The sequence below is a fragment of the Alternaria postmessia genome, assembly GCF_024291825.1.
Source record: "Alternaria postmessia strain BMP 2775 chromosome Unknown scaffold_36, whole genome shotgun sequence".
NCBI classification, from domain to species: domain Eukaryota; kingdom Fungi; phylum Ascomycota; class Dothideomycetes; order Pleosporales; family Pleosporaceae; genus Alternaria; species Alternaria postmessia.
Genome location: NW_026260109.1, coordinates 249814 through 265856, shown reverse-complemented (window position 1 = coordinate 265856; position 16043 = coordinate 249814). Strand labels below are relative to the sequence as shown.

Genomic DNA, 16043 nt, shown 5'->3' with positions numbered 1-16043 from the left:
CTTCACATGCTTCCATATTCACGTCGGGACCAAGACCGTACAATATGTCTTCATCACCGAAAGAGCAAACGCCTTTACCCAAACTAGACAGCAGCATCTTTGACGTGGCGCCCAAGACCGATTGGCAGAAATCCATGTCAGTCGCACATTGCTACATAGTCTGCTCACTTACTGACACAATGCCAGCACCAAAAGGAATGCACTTGAATCGCCTCTTCTTCGTATGCCCCGCGAATTACGCGATCTCATCTGGACTTTTACCTTCACACAGACTATCAGACCAGAAGCTCCCCAAAACTCTGCGTACAGCCCCCTTGTAGTATGCCGACAACTTTACAGGGAAGCTGCTAGCCTTTCACATACGTTCCTCATCTGGTCCTTTAGCTGTCAGCCGTCCTGGGAAGACTTCTTCTGGTCGTTGTGCGAGAATGAGAAACCCAAGTACAAGAAGAGCTTGATACGTTCTATCCAGATCGGCGTCGATTCGACGGACTTGTACATGTTGGCGGAGAGAGAAGATCCCGGATACGACGTTGAAGAGGAGAAGGTTGAGATTGCTAGGGAAGATCAAGGCGAGTATCGCCGTGTTACCTTCCGTGCTTTCGAGAACCTGTCGCACCTTGAGCTTTTGCTGTCCGCTACAGAAGTTTTCGGAGATTCAGATGATGATGACGAAACGGAACATGACACTATACCGCCACCAAATAGCACAGAAATCAATGAAGCCAAAGAAAACTTCACCAGGACTATGAGGCAGAAGCTTCCTCGTGTACGTGTTACGTACAGAGAGTTTGGAAATACCTCAGCCATGAAAAAGTACTTGGAAGAGCAGGATCTTTGAGCTAAAGGTTCTAGATGCCGAAGGGAAGGCATACTAGTTCAAGCGGTTCTGAAATGCCGATAAACTATATAATAAGCCACTGGCTTTGGTTGTGCTGCCTGATCTAACAGAAAGGTATTAGTTTAGCGAAGAGTTGAAAAAGCAATGCTAAGTTTTGGGTCTATCCCGCATATCGCGACTAGCCCTTCGCCGTTGCGAAAGGTGCCGGTAGTGCGCGCTTTCTTGATCGCGATGTGGAGTGAATGTTGTATTTGACAGTAAATGAAGGTATGCAGTCGGCATAAGTGACAACGATGAGTGCAGAATGGGATTTTCGCTGGACAAATCATGGCAAGTCATTGCTAGTGCGTTTGGTGCATTATGCGTGTCTTCTATTTAGCATATCTTATCTGTATGTTTCGAACAAGCTTCACGAATCAGATAAGGCAAAGAGACCACCGGGTAATAGAGATGTTGTTACAGTTGACACTGTAGCCATTGCTACGAGACTGTTTGTCAGCATGTGTGCGAGACATACGAAAAGTGACCCCCATTCGTTGATTGCCACATGGCCGAGCAAAGCGGCAGCACCGAAGACTAACCAGGTCACCGGACACGACACTACAGAAGCGACGGGAGCCACAGCTGAGGCTCTTCGTATTTCCATACCTTTAGTGGAAGCCAAGCTTTCGCGTCTGGCTCAGCGGACTTGGCGTCCTGCAAGCCAATATTGGATGAGGCGGTATCCTCGAACAACAGCGGAAAGATTATGATGGAGAAGTTTTGCAGACGTCGAACATGGGCTGATCTAGCCTCTCGCCATTGCATATTGACAGCCTCAGCTTGTGGGACTCAGAGTTGTGGTGGCGTGAAGATACAGCGAAGCAATAGGGAAATGGTAAAGACGACGTGGAATGTGCCTACACAGAATGTACTTCAATGTGCCAACGATCCACTGAACAACATGAAGAGTTGTCTCGGAATAGACGTGTAGAGATACCCGAGGATACATTGCTAAGACCGGTGTATGTTGTTGGAATAGTGACCTTGATTTAGTGTAATCTTTCTCGCGTGTCCAAGTGCCGTCGCGGGGTTGCGCAAGGGTAAGCGGGTAGATCGAGGATTAGCGGAAAGCCTCCTATGCTAGATATGTTCCGATACTGTGCCAAAGCAAGGCTCGGTGCGGAATCGATTGCGAGGTAGGTGTGTCGAACACGCTTCCTTGAGCATAGCGACAGGATAACCCTGCTACCTGCATTCAACAATGCTGTATGCAACACGTTCAGAGATCTGGGGGTGATACGATGTCTGCTGAGAACAAGTGACCATAACGTCGAGCCAATGTCATAGACGTGGCACCAGTATTAAGCCTGGACAGCGTGGCGATGGCTACAATCGTTTTTGAACACTCACCAACCGGAAACACTGTTCCCCGATCAGACCCTGATCCATTAAAGCTACCCTTTTAGCGGTTTCATGAAAGAAAAGAACCAAAGACCACTCGCACACGTGACACTCTGACTCGGCGATGCTGACGCTGTGGGTACAAGACACGAGAAAATGAGCCGTGTTTAGGCACGCATGATCTACGCGCAGATGGTGCGTTACGGGGTAGCTGAGGTCGAGCTGTTGGAAAGGCGTCGTGGCGTCGAGAGCTTCAAATGACAGGCTGAGGGAACTCCACGCCAAGGCCGGCGGGCGCTAATATAGCGTCGATCAAAGCATGATCACAGTCCAGACCTCTCTTCCCGCAGCTTCCCCTTCACACTTCTCCGTTTACGACGAACAGAAACAGCATCGGCGCAATGACAGGCATCCGCTGCCAGTCCTCCGGGCTCACCTTTGCTATTCTTGGACCCACTGGACTCCCAAAGAAGCCTGCCAAGCTGACCGGTCTCCAGCATGATGTTATGACCTAGTGTTAGTGCCTCATAGCTCACGCATGCTCGAGTGCTGGCAACACTGTTCAACCCCAGCAAGGCGAGACTGCCATGGTCGTTTCTGTGGGGGCCCTTAATCGTCTTGACCACTCGTGTCTAGGCGTTCGCCTAGGTATGTAGAACGCCAGGCATCGACGAGGACTTTTTTGGCTATACATCAGCCATTCCAAGTTGAGACCGCTTCGCCCGAAAACCTCGGTCTACCCGGCACAGAATCCACAGTTGGTCGGCCTCCGATCAGGCGTCCATGATCTGTCTCGAGTGTTGAACAAGAGCAAATAATAGTCAGGTGCCTGTTGTCGAGAAGATTTACCAAAGTCGGAATTTAATCCAACGATACGTATGCACAATTCGGTACTTGAGATTAATTTACTTCTGCACTCGGCAGAGTAAAACATGAACCCATAATCTTCCGCCATCACGGCATTGCCGTACTACTGTATGCCAAGACTCGCCAGCTTTCGTTCATCGCCTAGCCCTTGCTTATACCAAGCCTCTGGAACACTGCCTAGGCATGGATACCACATTTCCGGCTCTCCTAAGAAGTAGTTTGAAGAGTACGGGAACGAGGCGAATGTCGACACACCCAGACGGTATTAGCGAAAACGCCAAATGGCGTCTCATGCCGCTCCTGGGCTTCACACGGTGACCTGGTACCCTTGTAGAGATGAACTTGACACGATTAGGTATGGTGAGATTTTTGAAATGGCTGAGCAGCTTCAAGGTAGGGGCGTTCGAGACCATTTAGCTGTTGTAAATGGTGAGCTGTGGGAGTATAAAGAGCTTCAAGACGTTCGTGTACAACAGAGCATCAGCCCAGTTCACTCATACTTGCTTATCACTCTACTTCATCCGTCTTCCGTACGCCATGAAGAACTACTTTTCGATTGGAGTTGCAGCCCTCTTGGCATCGCAAGCATTGGCCGGCGATGATGCTTGGATAAGTCCCGTATACAAGGAGATTTTTCAAAACGAGCTTCCTATACCCAAGGATAAGGTCAAATCGTACACCTACACGAACAAGACTACAGGGAACCAGATTGACTTCTATGAGGTTGACGTGACGCCCTTCACACAACAAGTCTATCGTGGGCTGAAGCCTGCCAGACTCGTTGGATATGATGGAGTATCACCTGGACCTACTTTCAGGATGAAGAAGGGTCGAGAAGCCATCGTTCGTTTTAAGAACCATGGTGACAAAGATCTCTCGGTGCACCTCCACGGTTCGTATAGCCGCGCGCCTTTTGACGGTTGGGCCGAAGACACTACCAAGCCTGGTCAATACAAAGACTACTGTAAGCACCACCGAACAGCATCATCGTATCATATAATGCTGACGAACCTTAGACTACCCAAACAAACAAAGTGCACGAACATTGTGGTACCACGACCATGCCATTCATCATACAGCCGAGAACGCCTACTTTGGACAGGCAGGCTTCTACATACTTCATGACCCTGCTGAGGACGCATTGGGACTTCCTTCAGGCGCATACGATGTTCCCCTGGCTTTGGCATCGAAACAGTACAACAGCGATGGTACACTATTCGACCCCAAAGACGAGACCGATTCGCTCTGGGGCGATGTCATCCACGTCAACGGTCAACCATGGCCGTACATGAAGGTTGAGCCTCGCAAATACCGCTTCAGGATGCTCAACACAGCTATCAGCCGTGCCTTCAAGCTCACACTCGAGGACCCGACAGCCAAAAAGGTTCCCTTCCACGTCATCGGCGCGGATACTGGTCTCATGACCAAGCCTGTACAAAGCGACAACCTTGAAATCTCGATGGCCGAACGCTGGGAGATCGTGGTCGACTTCAGCACGTATTCCGGAAAGAACGTAACAATGAAGAACGCTCGTGACGTGCAGGCAGACGAGGACTACAACAGCACTGATAAAGTTATGCGATTTGTTGTTGGGACGTCCGTCTCAGACACAGCCGGTAATGGCGCTCTTCCAGGCTCGCTGCGCACAGTGCCATTCCCACCTAAGAAGAGTGGCATCGACAGGAGCTTCAAGTTCGGACGCACCAATGGGCAATGGACAGTCAATGGTGTTACGTTCGCCGATGTCAATAACCGCATCCTTGCTAAGCCACAGCGCGGCGCGGTTGAAGTCTGGGAGCTTGAAAATTCATCTGGGGGTTGGAGCCATCCGGTTCACATCCACCTTGTCGATTTCCAGATTCTGGCACGTACCGGCGGCAAGCGAAGCGTCCTGAACTACGAAAAAGAGGCCCTGAAGGATGTTGTTCTACTTGGTGTGAACGAAAAGGTTACAGTCATCGCCCGTTACGCTCCTTATGATGGTGTATACATGTTCCATTGCCACAACCTTATCCACGAAGATCACGACATGATGGCTGCTTTTAACGTCACCAGTCTCGCCGATTTCGGCTACCCCGAAACAACCAAGTTTATCGACCCGATGGAGGAGAAGTACCGATCCAAGGATATCAACGACCATGACAACGAGGAGGAGCACATTTACGAGAAATGTGCTGAACTCGAAGCTCTCGAGGCATACACAGGACCTGAAAAGCTCGAAGACGCTCTTGTTGACTACTGGGCCAATGGAGGAAAGGGACCTAGCACGCTAGTGACTAGCACTCGACCGGCTTCTTCGTCTTCTTCCCAGGCAACTGCTTCTTCTACGGCACTGCCAACAACCACTTCACCCCCGTCCGTAGCTAGGGTTACTTCTTCCTCAGCTGCGATAACCTCAGCACCTAAGGCGACGAGTTCAAGTACAAAGAAGGACGACAAGAAAACATCAACTTCGTCGACCAGGAGGAGATGAGGTGTGATAGGAAGGGCTCATGGCGTTATAATTCCACCTGTACATAATTTTCTACGGCGTTCTAGAGGCTGATGTAGTAAATATCATGACGGCACGACAATACTTCAATAATACGGTCTTTCAGATAACTAGCCCCACTCGACTATGCTTGATTTCATGCTAAATGCTCACCATGGGCCCCTCGCAGAATTGGCCCGTCTTGTTTTCTTCTGAAAGGCAAGAGTAGTAACCCTGAAACATTCAACAAGCATAGATACTCACCAAGTCAAGTTTTACTATGTAAAATTCACCTGTTCATGCAGTCCTTCCTCTGGTGGTCTTTACTGACAGAGTTGGTACCTTAGCATGACTTGGTAAACCTCCTATAGCTGATTCATTTGTCTTGGTGGGTGACCTGACCGCTTTCTGCGCATTTTGGACTCTTTGACAACAAGATTCAGAAGTCGGAGAATGACCGATACCTCAAACCTATCCATTATCTCGTACAAACACACGTACGAAGTAGAAATCACCACGAAACATTTTGAGGATATCCAGAAGAACATGGCTACGGAGGAGCAGCAGCTTCGGCGGGATAGTATGGAGGTTGACTCAATCCGCCTCGAGCCAGAACATTGTCAACTGTAAGGCCGTGTCAATATCTTGAGGGCATTCGAATCAGAGTCTCAGCGATAGTTCCAAGGATACGTCTGTAGACCAGTTATAGGCTAGAATACCTAGGTAGACACGGAAGTAATACCAACAAGTATAAGAATCGATTCGGACACATCTCCTGTCCATGAACTTAACGGGCTTGCTGTAGCATTTGTACGCCGTAAGTACTGGAGGGTTGAATGATAGTGGAATGGATGTCCACGAATGGAGTGGGGCCGGAGACGCATCGAAGTGCCAAGGCGCCAGGGCACACCGTAACGCGGAGAGTTCGACCCTGGGGAGACCCCAATTTGAATCCCCATCGTTCACAAATCCCGTGTTTCTTGAACAACTACACAAAATGACGAACTTGGACATGTTGCTCCTGAAAGGGGCCTCTGCGAGTAGTCCAGAGGAGGGCCTTCAGGAATTGCGATACACAATCTTGACAAAAGGTATACCCGCCAACAGCGAGGGCATGGTACGTTCTCCACAATACCCCATGCGATTACATTGCGCATGGGCGCACTCTAGAGCTGCTCAATGGTTCTAAATGCTGACTTCGCATTGACTCAGTCGGAGCTACGCATATACATATGGCTCATACTGCTCAACGCGCCTCCTCTCAAGACCGACGTATATCTTGACCTTGTCCGTCAAGGCGCTTCTCCAGCGCACGCCAAAATCCAAAATGATACCTTCCGTACCTTCCAAGGCGATCCTCTCTTCCGAAGACGCGTCACCCAGAACAGCATCACGCGTGTGCTCAACGCAGTCGCGTGGAGACTGAACGATGCACACGAGGCACGCGTCAATGGCTGGCAGTCCCCACCCACGTTATCCGAGTTCGGCGGTAGTCCAGATACCTCGATGATGTCGCGCCCTTCCCTGACTGCGGGCACCCGTACAGAAGCGTCTACTACAAACGACGCCGAGCAAATTGGATACGTGCAGGGAATGAATGTGCTTTGTGGTCCATTCCTATACGCGGCAAGGAGTGAAGTCGAGGCTTTCACGGGCTTTGAGCGACTCATCACGTACGAGTGCCCAGGTTATGTGAGGGGGTCCATGGAAGGTGTGCACAAAGGTCTCGCGCTTGTAGACAGAGTGCTAGAGGTCGTCGATCCTAAGCTGTACGGTCATCTCATGGCACACCACATGGAAGCCAAGATTTATGCTTTCGCATCCGTGCTTACCATGTGCGCATGCACACCGCCACTACCTGAGGTCCTGCAGCTTTGGGACTTCCTCTTCGCGTACGGACCGCATCTGAACATCCTGTGCATTGTGGCTCAGTTGGTTCTCATTCGCGGTGACATCTTGAACAGTCCAAGGTGAGCTTACTCTTCGCGCTCTTTTGTAACGTCACTGACACATCAATAGTCCCAACACTATTCTACGTAACCTGCCCGGCCTAAACGCTCAGAAGATTGTAGGTGTAGCTATGAGCTTCGCCGGCAAGATACCTGAAGACATGTACGCCGAGATTATCAACCACGCAAAATGAGCTGGTGTAAAATGGGGAGGATGAGATACGACATTGTGCTTATGATTACGACCTTATGATTAAATGATACCCACGGGAAAGCATAGCTTACAAAATCAGCATTGTATGAAAAACACTTTGCCAATGTGTCACCTGCGTTTGCGTAATGGTATCATGCCTTGTATATGTATTATGTCAAGCAATAACTTGTCCGAACGGTACCAGACTCACGGGATATCAGCATCGTCGTCATCCCCTCCAAATCCAAAGCTAAAACCTCCTACAGGTTCCTCCTCATCTCCCTTGGTCAATTGCTCCCACTTGCCTCTACTTTTTTTGCCTTTCTTTTCCAGCTCCGCGAGGCCTTCCTCCAGCAAGTCAGGATGCTGCTCCTGCAGTCTCTCTACGAAAAGCTCATAAGCACGATCGCAAACATCCTCTTTGAACCCACTAACTTCGCCCCTCTGATCGCGCAGGAAGCCCAGGACGTCGGGTAATTTCTTTCGTGGCACAAAGTTCTGCGTGAGCGCGAGGCTATCTTCGAGGTTGAGGACGAGGTGGAACCAGCCGGACGGTACGTGTAGGACTTCACCGGCGTAGCAGATTCCTTCTTTGCAGCCAGGCGTTTGGCGTGCGAGTTCATGGAAGGTGAGCATGTATTCCGCGATGCTGAGCGGAGAAGTGATCTCAGACTGATCGTCACTGACGATGACACCTGGTGGAGGTTCGATACCTGGGCCAGCGGGGAACATCAGCCAGTACTTGCTACCAGTTAGGACGGCATTCCAAGCTGAAGTAGCGTTGGGGTCTTTGTGGAATGTGGAACCGCTGCGCTTGGGACCCATAATCATCCATCGGCAGTCGGGACGATGCTCGCCGAGGACACTAAAAAGGTCATCGCCGAAGCACGTCGGGCTCCAGTATGCCGCCTCTTTGGAATGTGGTGCTGCTGTGATGTCTATACCGGTCTTCTCGGCAAATGCACGGTCGAAAAGATACAAAGGTGACTCGTCGGCGTTGTCGTGCATATAAGACATGTACTTGTTCATGGGCCAGTCTACTGCTTCCGCGCGGAACTTCGTATTTGGAAATCTCTCGAGAAGGTATTCAGGTGTCCAGGAACCATATACAGGCCATTGTTTGACGGGTGTAGTGAGCACGAAGGGTCTGTCAACCCATGTCTCGGCGTACTCTTCGTAAGTTAGGTCTGAGAGTCGAGCTATTTCATTGTGTTTTGGGATGTTGAGCGCATATGTATTCAGTGTTGTGTGTGCGCATTGAAATGGCCGGTAAAGTGTGTCTGAAAACAGATTGGTGCATGAAATAGAAGTGACGTTCTCTCTAGGTATTTTGAGGTAGGTTGCTCGCCATGTTCCACGCCATTCAAAGTCTTCAGGTGGGGAGCTGTTCGAAGATTAGCATTCGCTTGTAGAAATGTTGCACTCTGTCCGATTTTGTTTGATAAAAAGTAAACGGAGGGGACAGGTCAGGCAGAAAATTGCTGAGAAAATAGTACCGTCTTGCCAGCAAATGCCAATCCTAGCGTACGTCTCATTATCGCATATGTACCACGATACGATATAGAACCGAATTGAGAAATACGCCCGGATCTGATTTCAATAGAGCGAGATTCAGCGGCTCAGCTGATCTCGCAAGCGCATGTTGTCTTGCGAATACACAGCCGTTGATGCATAATCAGGCGTGCCGGCAGAGTCATACCTCGTCTAGCAAGCTTACAAGGAACAACGTCCTTCGCATATACCGTATGATTTGACATATGACTGGGAGATGACAAGAGATATGGGTCATGACTGTGAGCCACAGAGGAACGGGAAAGATGGACAATGTGAGATGTTGCGTGTATCAACCATTGAACTCACCTTACGAATAAGGCCCGCCATAATTCGTCCAGTCGAGTGAAGGCATACAGAGCCCGGCACGTACTCCCCAGACGTATCAAAACGTCAGCCTCGAATGACTCGAGGACATGGCTCAGAAGTTCATCTGGGAGACTAGCGAACAACCCGCATCTTGATTTGATATTTTCGGACGCTGTCAAAGCATTTCCGGCCGGCTTAATGCCCAGGGGATGCGAGGGCACTGCGATTGCCGCCGCCACATCCTCATCGTCGACTTGGGTCTCGGTCGCCACCGAAGTCTTTATTCTTTTCGACGGTCGTGATTCGACAGTGGTAATGCCAGGGTGCTCCAGGATGCCGGGCGCCATTTCACAAACAGACGGGGACCAAGGTTAGTGTTTGCTCAGCGCGGGCGTTTTCAAGGCTGCGAGTGAATCAAGAGGCAAACCCTGGAAATGGAAGAGAGGAGTCATAGGCTGACACTGCAACGAACCAGTGGAAGTGAAGGCGAAGCTGAAGGTGGGAGCCCGTGGGCGGTTTTGAACTAGCGTGCTTTTAGCACTAGCCGACTGCTGAGATTTTTTGTGGCCGACCTCTTAAGCCAAAAAGCGCCCACCTTCTCACTCCCTCCACCACCAAATCAACCACACAACAAATACTACACACTACCCTAGATACCCGTTCGATTCTCTTGTAGAGGATCTGGTATCTAGTTTTTACAACACAAGTTTCCACACACGCGGCGGTATCCAGAGGATCCTCCGCTTTAACCCCGCCACGAGCAACACTTCGACTACGGTCCAGTACCAGTAGTCACTCCACCAAGTCGCAATCATGGCTGACAAAGGTCTTGAGGATGTGCCCGAGGGTGAGTTCTTGTCCGAGTGCTGCTCCGCCGCTGTTGCAACATGCGCGCCCCCGCAGTGCGAAAGCGACGGCCATGATAGCCTCAGTTGCGAAATATGCTGCGAGCCCAGGCTAACCCACGCGCAGGCCAGATCGAGTCCAACTACGATGAGATCACCGACTCCTTCGACAACATGAACTTGAAGGCCGAGCTCCTCCGTGGTGTCTACGCCTACGGTTTTGAGCGCCCCTCTGCTATTCAGCAGCGTGCCATCATGCCCGTCATCAAGGGTGAGTTTGCCCACACACACACAACCCCCACTACACCACCAACACAGCGGAAGAAACAAAACTGACAGACCACAGGCAACGATGTCATTGCGCAGGCCCAGTCCGGTACCGGTAAGACGGCTACCTTCTCCATCTCGACCCTCCAGAAGATCGACTCCAACGTCAAGGCCTGCCAGGCGCTTATCCTCGCCCCCACCCGTGAGCTCGCTCAGCAGATCCAGAAGGTCGTCGTCGCCATCGGTGACTTCATGGACGTCCAGTGCCACGCCTGCATTGGTGGCACCAGCGTCCGAGACGACATGAAGGCCCTCCAGGACGGTCCCCAGGTCGTTGTCGGCACTCCTGGCCGTGTCCACGACATGATCCAGCGTCGCGTCCTCAAGACCGACCACATGAAGATGTTCGTCCTCGACGAGGCCGACGAGATGTTGTCTCGTGGTTTCACCGAGCAGATCTACGACATCTTCCAGCTTCTGCCCCAGAGCACCCAGGTCGTCCTTCTGTCCGCTACCATGCCCCAGGACGTCCTCGAGGTCACCACCAAGTTCATGCGCGACCCCGTCCGTATCCTTGTCAAGAAGGACGAGCTTACCCTCGAAGGTATTAAGCAGTTCTACATTGCTGTTGAGAAGGAGGACTGGAAGCTCGACACTCTCTCCGACTTGTACGAGACTGTCACCATCACCCAAGCCGTCATCTTCTGCAACACCCGCAGGAAGGTCGACTGGCTCACCGACAAGCTCACTGCCCGTGACTTCACTGTCTCGGCCATGCACGGTGACATGGACCAGGCACAACGTGATGTCATCATGAAGGAGTTCCGTTCCGGATCTTCCCGTGTCCTCATCGCCACTGACCTTCTCGCCCGTGGTATCGATGTCCAGCAGGTTTCCCTTGTCATCAACTACGACTTGCCCGCCAACCGCGAGAACTACATCCACCGCATCGGTCGTGGTGGACGTTTCGGACGTAAGGGTGTTGCCATCAACTTCGTCACCGCTGACGATGTCCGCATGATGCGCGAAATCGAACAGTTCTACAGCACACAGATCGAGGAGATGCCCATGAACGTGGCTGGTAAGTGCCAATCGATTCCTACAAGTTCAAACTTGATTGCTAACCTTGCCGACAGACCTCATCTAAGAAGTTGTGTACTGCTATCTTCTTGTCGCCGCCTCGCTCTGCCCACTAACGCTTCGGTGGTGCATTGGATAGAGGCGGTGATCTTCTAATACGAGTACACCTGCACGGCCAGGTGTTCTCTCTGTTTGGTCCGGTTCAAAAGTGGTTCGAGGTAGGACGAGTGATCGTCTATACATCGCGGCATCTTGGCGTTGGTCTCTCATGTGCGAAATGATTTCCCTAAAAGAATGTCTGCATATGATAGACACACGATGCTTAGCTGACGGATGGGTCTTTTTCTGCAATTTCATGCTATTTTCCTATGTCCTCGAGGATCTGCTGCACGTCGTCAACGCATGCTCACGCGGTGGGATTTGTAGCACTGTTCCGATGCCACGCATGTCGATGATAACGATCGGGAGTTTCCTGTCATATAGAGATGCGATTCAATTGCATGCAAGTTACTTAACATGCTCTTCTGCTGCGATGCCTGGGTGATTGAACTACGACCATTGTCTGTCGAGCATTGACGTCGAGTATACTGTGTCTCCGCACGGCATCTATTTAGGGTGCGGGAGGCTCTGGGGGCTGCCACGAGGTTCCTGCATGCCATCGCCTATCGATAACCTCGGCCCATAAACCCCACCGAGTCTCATGCTCCCGCCCCGGCTCCGACGCACGCGCAACCTCATGAGACCGACAGCATGGCTCGCCCAAAGCAAAGCCATTGCGAGCATGGCGCTTTCCCAGAGATCTGTTGTACGTCTGTGCCTTCGGCGTTGGAGGCTTCCGCTCCTTTCATCACGTCATAGCCCTTTCGTCTGCCATCTGCTAATTACTCGGACAGCGCGCACTGGACCGCCTCCGCACATATACGCCTCCGCCAACGCAATGGTATAATTGCCCCCTTACCAGACGCGCCGCCGTCCTCATATTGCTCTTTCCGGACCGTCATGGCGAGCTCAAGGTGGTCCTTACGATGCGAAGCGCGCAGTTGCGCAACTACGCAGGACAAGCTGCGCTGCCTGGAGGTACTTGCTCAGAAGTCATGCGGGGGATGACATCAGACTTGCCTACTGACACAGTTCAGGCAAAGCTGACACACTCGACGAATCTCCATGGGACGTCGCGCGTCGCGAGGCTGACGAAGAAATCGGTCTTCCTATGAACGACGACAAACTTCGGGGTTTTACCGTTGAACACCTTTGCGAACTTCCCGCAAATCTGGCCAAGACTGAACTTGGGGTGCGGCCCTGCGTTGCCTTCTTGCGCCCTACCCACGTATCTGCTTCCTCCGAGGCGAGTGGCCTTTCTGTTGAAGAGAAGCTTATGCCGCGACTCGATCCCAGAGAAGTTGCTGCTGTTTTCACGGCGCCGTTCCATAATTTCTTGCGCAAGGAGTGGGACGGTGAAGGTCCACCCCCAGTCCAGAAAGACGGCAGGCCTGAAAAGTGGTATCGAGGTTCATGGACAGACTGGCACGAATCACGCTGGCGAATGCACAACTTCTACATGCCACGGCCTCCTCCATCTCCATCCTTGCTACGCAATCCCTCGCGATCCTCTCCACAATCCTCACCAGAGCCCTCGTTGCAACAAAAGTTACCCGATGGAGATGACCCGAGGCCGGAACCTAGCGCCATCGATGCCCTCACGACGTTTAGAGTGTTTGGTATGACAGCTAGGATACTAGTCGATGCAGCCAGAGTAGCATATGGCGAAGAGCCGGAGTTTGAGCACAACAGCCATCACGGAGACGAGGAGATGATAGGAAGGCTGTTGAAGATGGGCAGACTTAGCGAGGTGAGAAAGAAAGGCGAAGTACTGACCCGAGAGGTGCTCAGGGAAGCTAGCAAGATGTAGAAGCTTAGGGACAACGACACAGTCTAGACGCATTCTTGACGTACTGCCATCAATCGCTACTTTAGAGCTGACCAGGAAGGCATGGTACGAATAATAACCATATATTGATCTCTACATGAGCCATTCTCACTTTCATTTATGGTTGTTTCGTGTGTGAGCTGAGGCCGCAATGTGGATCTTGCTGGACTCTCAGGAGGGTGAGGCAACAAGGTTCGCCGAACGTAAGAAAGGATAGCGATGCGCGATCGATCTGAGCCAAGATGAAGATCTATCACTGTGGGCAATGCTGAAGGAAGGAAGGATTTTCTAACAGTAAGCCGGGTGTTCTCGGGCGTTTTCTGGGCAGGTATTACGTTGGATCACATTGATACGAGACTTCAGCGGCATTACTTAGATGAGAACACATGCCAAAGTCATTCACATACACAGGCGCTTGACTGTACGGTACTACGCATCTGTAGCACACCTGTGTATTTGAAAAGTAACCAGCAATTGATGTCGTCCAACAATGCAACATAAGAGCATTGCGAGGACATGATGAGCGCAATTTATGTACGACCAAGGACGCTACACACATACACACATATCAGCTTGGCGAACTCTTGTCTCTTCCGCAGTGCTCCGCGACGCGCCGTCCTGTTCGCCCGCGAGCAACGGGGTGCATGATGTGGTCAGAGCAATGTTGACATGTGAAAAAGTGCCCAAAGGCTTTTCTTGGCAAGTGCACGGCGCAGCCCGCTTTTTAGCGTTCAGCCTCATGCCCAGGTGCAGATCATCATCATCCGGCAGCTCTTGCCCCGTTGACCATCTTCACATCCCTTGCCTCTGATCATTCACAATTTGCATCAACGTTGGGCTCTGCGCGTCATCGACGCATCGACAGCACTGCCTCGAACACTGGATCACGGTCCGATTGGTGGCACGAATTTGAGAAGGCGTTGAGAATGCACCGCCCACGCCCAGAAAGCACCTCTTCATCACAGACCCACCGTACGCGAAGCAGTGCATGTTATCCACCTGCGACGGAGCCATGGCGATGATTAACTTTGAAGGTTTACATCGAATTGAACAATGAGTAGCCCCTCTCTCCAAGCAACCTCCAAGCTTGTACGCGCTCACCTTGCGTGGCAGCATCAACTCTATAGGCAGGCTTCTCGAACGCACGTGGGGGCCCGGCGCTTTTTCGAGAAGTCGATGGGTTAAGATAGGCTTTTTGCCTAAGGCTTAGCCTTGGCCGAAGCAGAGTCAAACACCAGAGTGGATCTTGGGCGAGGTTTCTGGCATTGTTGAGACGACTTCGAGATTTTGTCGCGACGATCTTGGCCCGACAAGGTTCGAGCGCCCACAAGCATCAAGTGCCGCCGGTGTCAAACTTCCTCAACCTTATCTCTGTTCTAGTATGCGGTTGTGGCTTCTTCGGGCTGCGAAACGGTGGCCCCTTGTTTTGGTGCGTCTTGCGCGGGATGCTTGGCATCAAAGCCGACGCAACGGGCTCCGCTTTAAGCGTTTCGTCATCCGTTTCGACGCCCCTTTTTGGACCACGAATCACCGCCGCTCAACAGCTTGAGCCGCATCTTATTTTCTCGTTGCCCACGTTCCGCGCTTAGGAAATACCCTGGCCAATTCGGAGGATCCCGGACCGCACCATCTCATGGTGATCCAAATTGGAGACCGCCAGCCAGCCGACCAGGGGTTCTCTGAAGTCCAAGGGACTCACCCTGCTCCGCGGCGCGAAGCCGATGCTGTGTCAGAGCGATTCGGTCCTGTTGCTCTTGAAGCGATGCGTCAGGTTTGCTCTAGACCCTAGAGATATGAGTTGTAAAATGTTTCCATATGACAGACATGGTGTAAGAAAGGGCACCCCCGTATACTCATACGACGTGGAAATCGCCGTATCGACACTGAGTGGATTCAACAGACGAGAATCGTCCGGCATACATTAAGTTATCCACGAGGTACGCAAGCAACATAGCCACGGTGCAGATCAAAGAATGCGATAAGCATTCGTCTTGAATGTGCTAAGCGACGGAAGCTAGGTCAAACGTCTTGGCGCATCGTGCACTGCCAAGGTGGAGTTTCCATTCCTGGGACTAGATGAAGCGAAGACGACCTCAGGTCGTTATCTAGCAGCACGTGCGTTGGCTGCAGCCCGGAGCTTATTCGACGCTTTGATGTGGATACCAGGAGGACATACGCAACACTTCGTCCTCGCCAAGCACTCTGAGATCCCACCATTACTCCTAGGAGCCTCTCTGACTAGCTGCCAGAGGCCTTTGGCGCTAGGCTGGCACGCCGTTCGAAACAGGACCGATAGTAAAGAGACAGCCCCATGTTGATCCCGCTCGGCGCGTGTTAATACACTGGTGTAATCCCGAGCAT

The 16043-nt window shown here is 51.6% G+C and overlaps 6 protein-coding genes across 6 annotated transcripts; 5 read left to right on the top strand and 1 right to left on the bottom strand.

Moving 5' to 3' along the window:
• Positions 1-44: 44 nt before the first annotated feature.
• Positions 45-841, top strand: J4E82_006332 (uncharacterized protein; the record flags this gene model as incomplete). Its single annotated transcript, XM_051732589.1, has 2 exons — positions 45-136; positions 187-841. 2 exons carry the CDS (start codon positions 45-47, stop codon positions 839-841), a joined length of 747 nt encoding a protein of 248 aa, XP_051587735.1.
• Positions 842-3628: 2787 nt separating this feature from the next.
• Positions 3629-5564, top strand: J4E82_006331 (uncharacterized protein; the record flags this gene model as incomplete). The annotated part of the gene is made up of 2 exons (XM_051732588.1): positions 3629-4055; positions 4108-5564. 2 exons carry the CDS (start codon positions 3629-3631, stop codon positions 5562-5564), a joined length of 1884 nt encoding a protein of 627 aa, XP_051587734.1.
• A 994-nt stretch (positions 5565-6558) lies between these two features.
• On the top strand, positions 6559-7704 carry J4E82_006330 (uncharacterized protein; the record flags this gene model as incomplete). The annotated part of the gene is made up of 3 exons (XM_051732587.1): positions 6559-6678; positions 6774-7531; positions 7581-7704. 3 exons carry the CDS (start codon positions 6559-6561, stop codon positions 7702-7704), a joined length of 1002 nt encoding a protein of 333 aa, XP_051587733.1.
• A 206-nt stretch (positions 7705-7910) lies between these two features.
• J4E82_006329 (uncharacterized protein) lies at positions 7911-9910 on the bottom strand (the record flags this gene model as incomplete). The annotated part of the gene is made up of 2 exons (XM_051732586.1): positions 7911-9087; positions 9564-9910. The coding sequence occupies 2 exons, from the start codon at positions 9908-9910 to the stop codon at positions 7911-7913; spliced, it is 1524 nt and encodes a 507-aa protein (XP_051587732.1).
• Positions 9911-10376: 466 nt separating this feature from the next.
• On the top strand, positions 10377-11822 carry TIF1 (translation initiation factor eIF4A; the record flags this gene model as incomplete). Its single annotated transcript, XM_051732585.1, has 4 exons — positions 10377-10410; positions 10536-10679; positions 10755-11756; positions 11812-11822. 4 exons carry the CDS (start codon positions 10377-10379, stop codon positions 11820-11822), a joined length of 1191 nt encoding a protein of 396 aa, XP_051587731.1.
• Positions 11823-12455: 633 nt separating this feature from the next.
• On the top strand, positions 12456-13664 carry J4E82_006327 (uncharacterized protein; the record flags this gene model as incomplete). Its single annotated transcript, XM_051732584.1, has 3 exons — positions 12456-12560; positions 12649-12832; positions 12892-13664. The coding sequence occupies 3 exons, from the start codon at positions 12456-12458 to the stop codon at positions 13662-13664; spliced, it is 1062 nt and encodes a 353-aa protein (XP_051587730.1).
• Between the last annotated feature and the right edge of the window lie 2379 nt (positions 13665-16043).